General features: G+C 35.1%; 1 protein-coding gene across 1 annotated transcript in view; it reads left to right on the forward strand.

The window, feature by feature from the left end:
- LOC106468309 (RING finger protein 157-like) overlaps positions 1 to 1,671 on the forward strand; it is a gene marked incomplete at its 3' end in the record, with an annotated part of 27,561 nt that extends 25,890 nt beyond the window's left edge. Inside the window, exons 9-12 of the mRNA XM_013928728.2 lie at positions 218 to 463; positions 703 to 799; positions 920 to 992; positions 1,404 to 1,671. Coding sequence (XP_013784182.1) covers positions 218 to 463; positions 703 to 799; positions 920 to 992; positions 1,404 to 1,671 — 684 coding nt within the window. The remainder of the gene's footprint in view (positions 1 to 217; positions 464 to 702; positions 800 to 919; positions 993 to 1,403) is intronic.
- Between the last annotated feature and the right edge of the window lie 130 nt (positions 1,672 to 1,801).

Genomic DNA, 1,801 nt, shown 5'->3' on the forward strand with positions numbered 1-1,801 from the left:
GGGGTATAAAAGGCTGGAGCAAGTGAACACAATGTCTAGTTGGCAAGATGGAGATCAAGAAATAGCTATAAGTGTCAGCAGAGGTAAGTATGTTTGGAAATACATTTTCAGATTAGGAAAATAATAACTTCTATGAGTGATTCTAGTTTCTAGTGTTTGAGTACTGTGTTTTAAAGGGTAAATTACATTAACCTGATTCAGTGGATCTATCTTGTAGGAAGGTAGTGAAGATGAAATAGAAGACAGTGGAGCAGAATGTGTTATTTGTATGAGTAACTCTCGTGATACTCTGATACTTCCATGCCGTCATCTCTGTTTATGCAATAGCTGTGCTGATTCCTTGCGTTACCAGGCCAACAACTGCCCTATCTGTAGATCTCCATTTCGTGCTCTTCTCCAGATACGAACTGTCAGGAAATCAAATGCTGGCATTTCCCAACTGAGTGGTAGAGGAGATACTCAGGTAAAAACTCAGGATAAATGCACATCAAAAGTTAGCTGTTTAACTGTTTTCTTATTGGGTTAAAACCACTGAATATAGTGTTTAATATAGGTTGTAAACAGTTGTTTAACAGTTGTTTTTGTTCAAAATAAAGGGTTGATGTTGGTTTATCTCTTTAAGTATGGCATGACTTTATTTTAATGTTTTACAGTTATGGTTTCAGGTGCTAAATTTTGGTAATGTTTATTTTCTTCATGAAGGCTTCCCCAGATGTACCTCTTGGTTATGAACCTGTTTCGTTGCTTGAAGCTTTAAATGGACCCTATCAACCTCCTGTTCCACGTTCGCTGTCTATCAGTATGTATCACACATTTTTTTTGTCCTACATTTCTTGTAAGACATACAGCCATAAACCTTGATTATTGATGTATTATATATTGATTTGTTTCATGTTATAACATTGTATCTGAATTGCAGTGGCAGTCCAGCCTCCTCTACCCTTAAGTACAGATAGTGCTGATGTTCAAGTGAAATCCAGAAGTCTGGAAAGGTAAAAGAAGTTGTGGGTAATATTTAATTGTGATGTTGATGTAGTTTGTAACAAACGGTCTACTGTTATTAACACTGTGAAAGATTGTTTCATGTGAAACTATTAACGATTATTGTGTGGAACTGAATTTCTGGTTGTTATTGTTTCTTTCTGACATAGTGACTAGAACCACAGGACTGGTAGTCATGATGGAAAGAAGTGAATTTAAGAATCCTTTTCAAAGATGCTTTCATACATATTAAGTGCAAGTTTTATTATTATATTCTCTTTAACCATTTGTGTACATCTGTTTCATGATAACATAAAAGATGATACGTTTTTAAGAAGCTTCTCCAAAGATGCATTGAAACATCTTAATTATAAATGTAATATTTTATTAATATCTACATGTCTTACCTTTTTTATTCTTAGGTTACAGTCCTCCAGTGTTTCCTCTTTGCAAGTTCACGGAGTGAGTTGTGACCATGACAATAAAGATTCTGGGAGTAAACTATTACAGCCAGATAGACCCACAACTCCTGAAGTTGTAATTGCTGCAGCTTCTTCATTCTCAGACAAAACTCATCCTCCATGTCACAGGAAAGGTAGTCCTAGGTCTATGTCGGGACCAGAGAAAGTATGTCTTCTTAGAGAGAATGTACAAATTGTGAATGAAGTAGAAGGGACTAAAACAAATGTGGTTAGTATTATATATTACCAATACTACCTTATAGAATAATGTGTGAGAAAAGAGGACGAAGTTTTAAATGTGGTTAGTATTATATATTACCAATACTACCTTATAGAATAGTGTGTGAGAAAGGAGGAGG

Source organism: Limulus polyphemus, unplaced genomic scaffold (assembly GCF_000517525.1).
Source record: "Limulus polyphemus unplaced genomic scaffold, Limulus_polyphemus-2.1.2 Scaffold2958, whole genome shotgun sequence".
NCBI classification, from domain to species: Eukaryota; Metazoa; Arthropoda; class Merostomata; order Xiphosura; family Limulidae; genus Limulus; species Limulus polyphemus.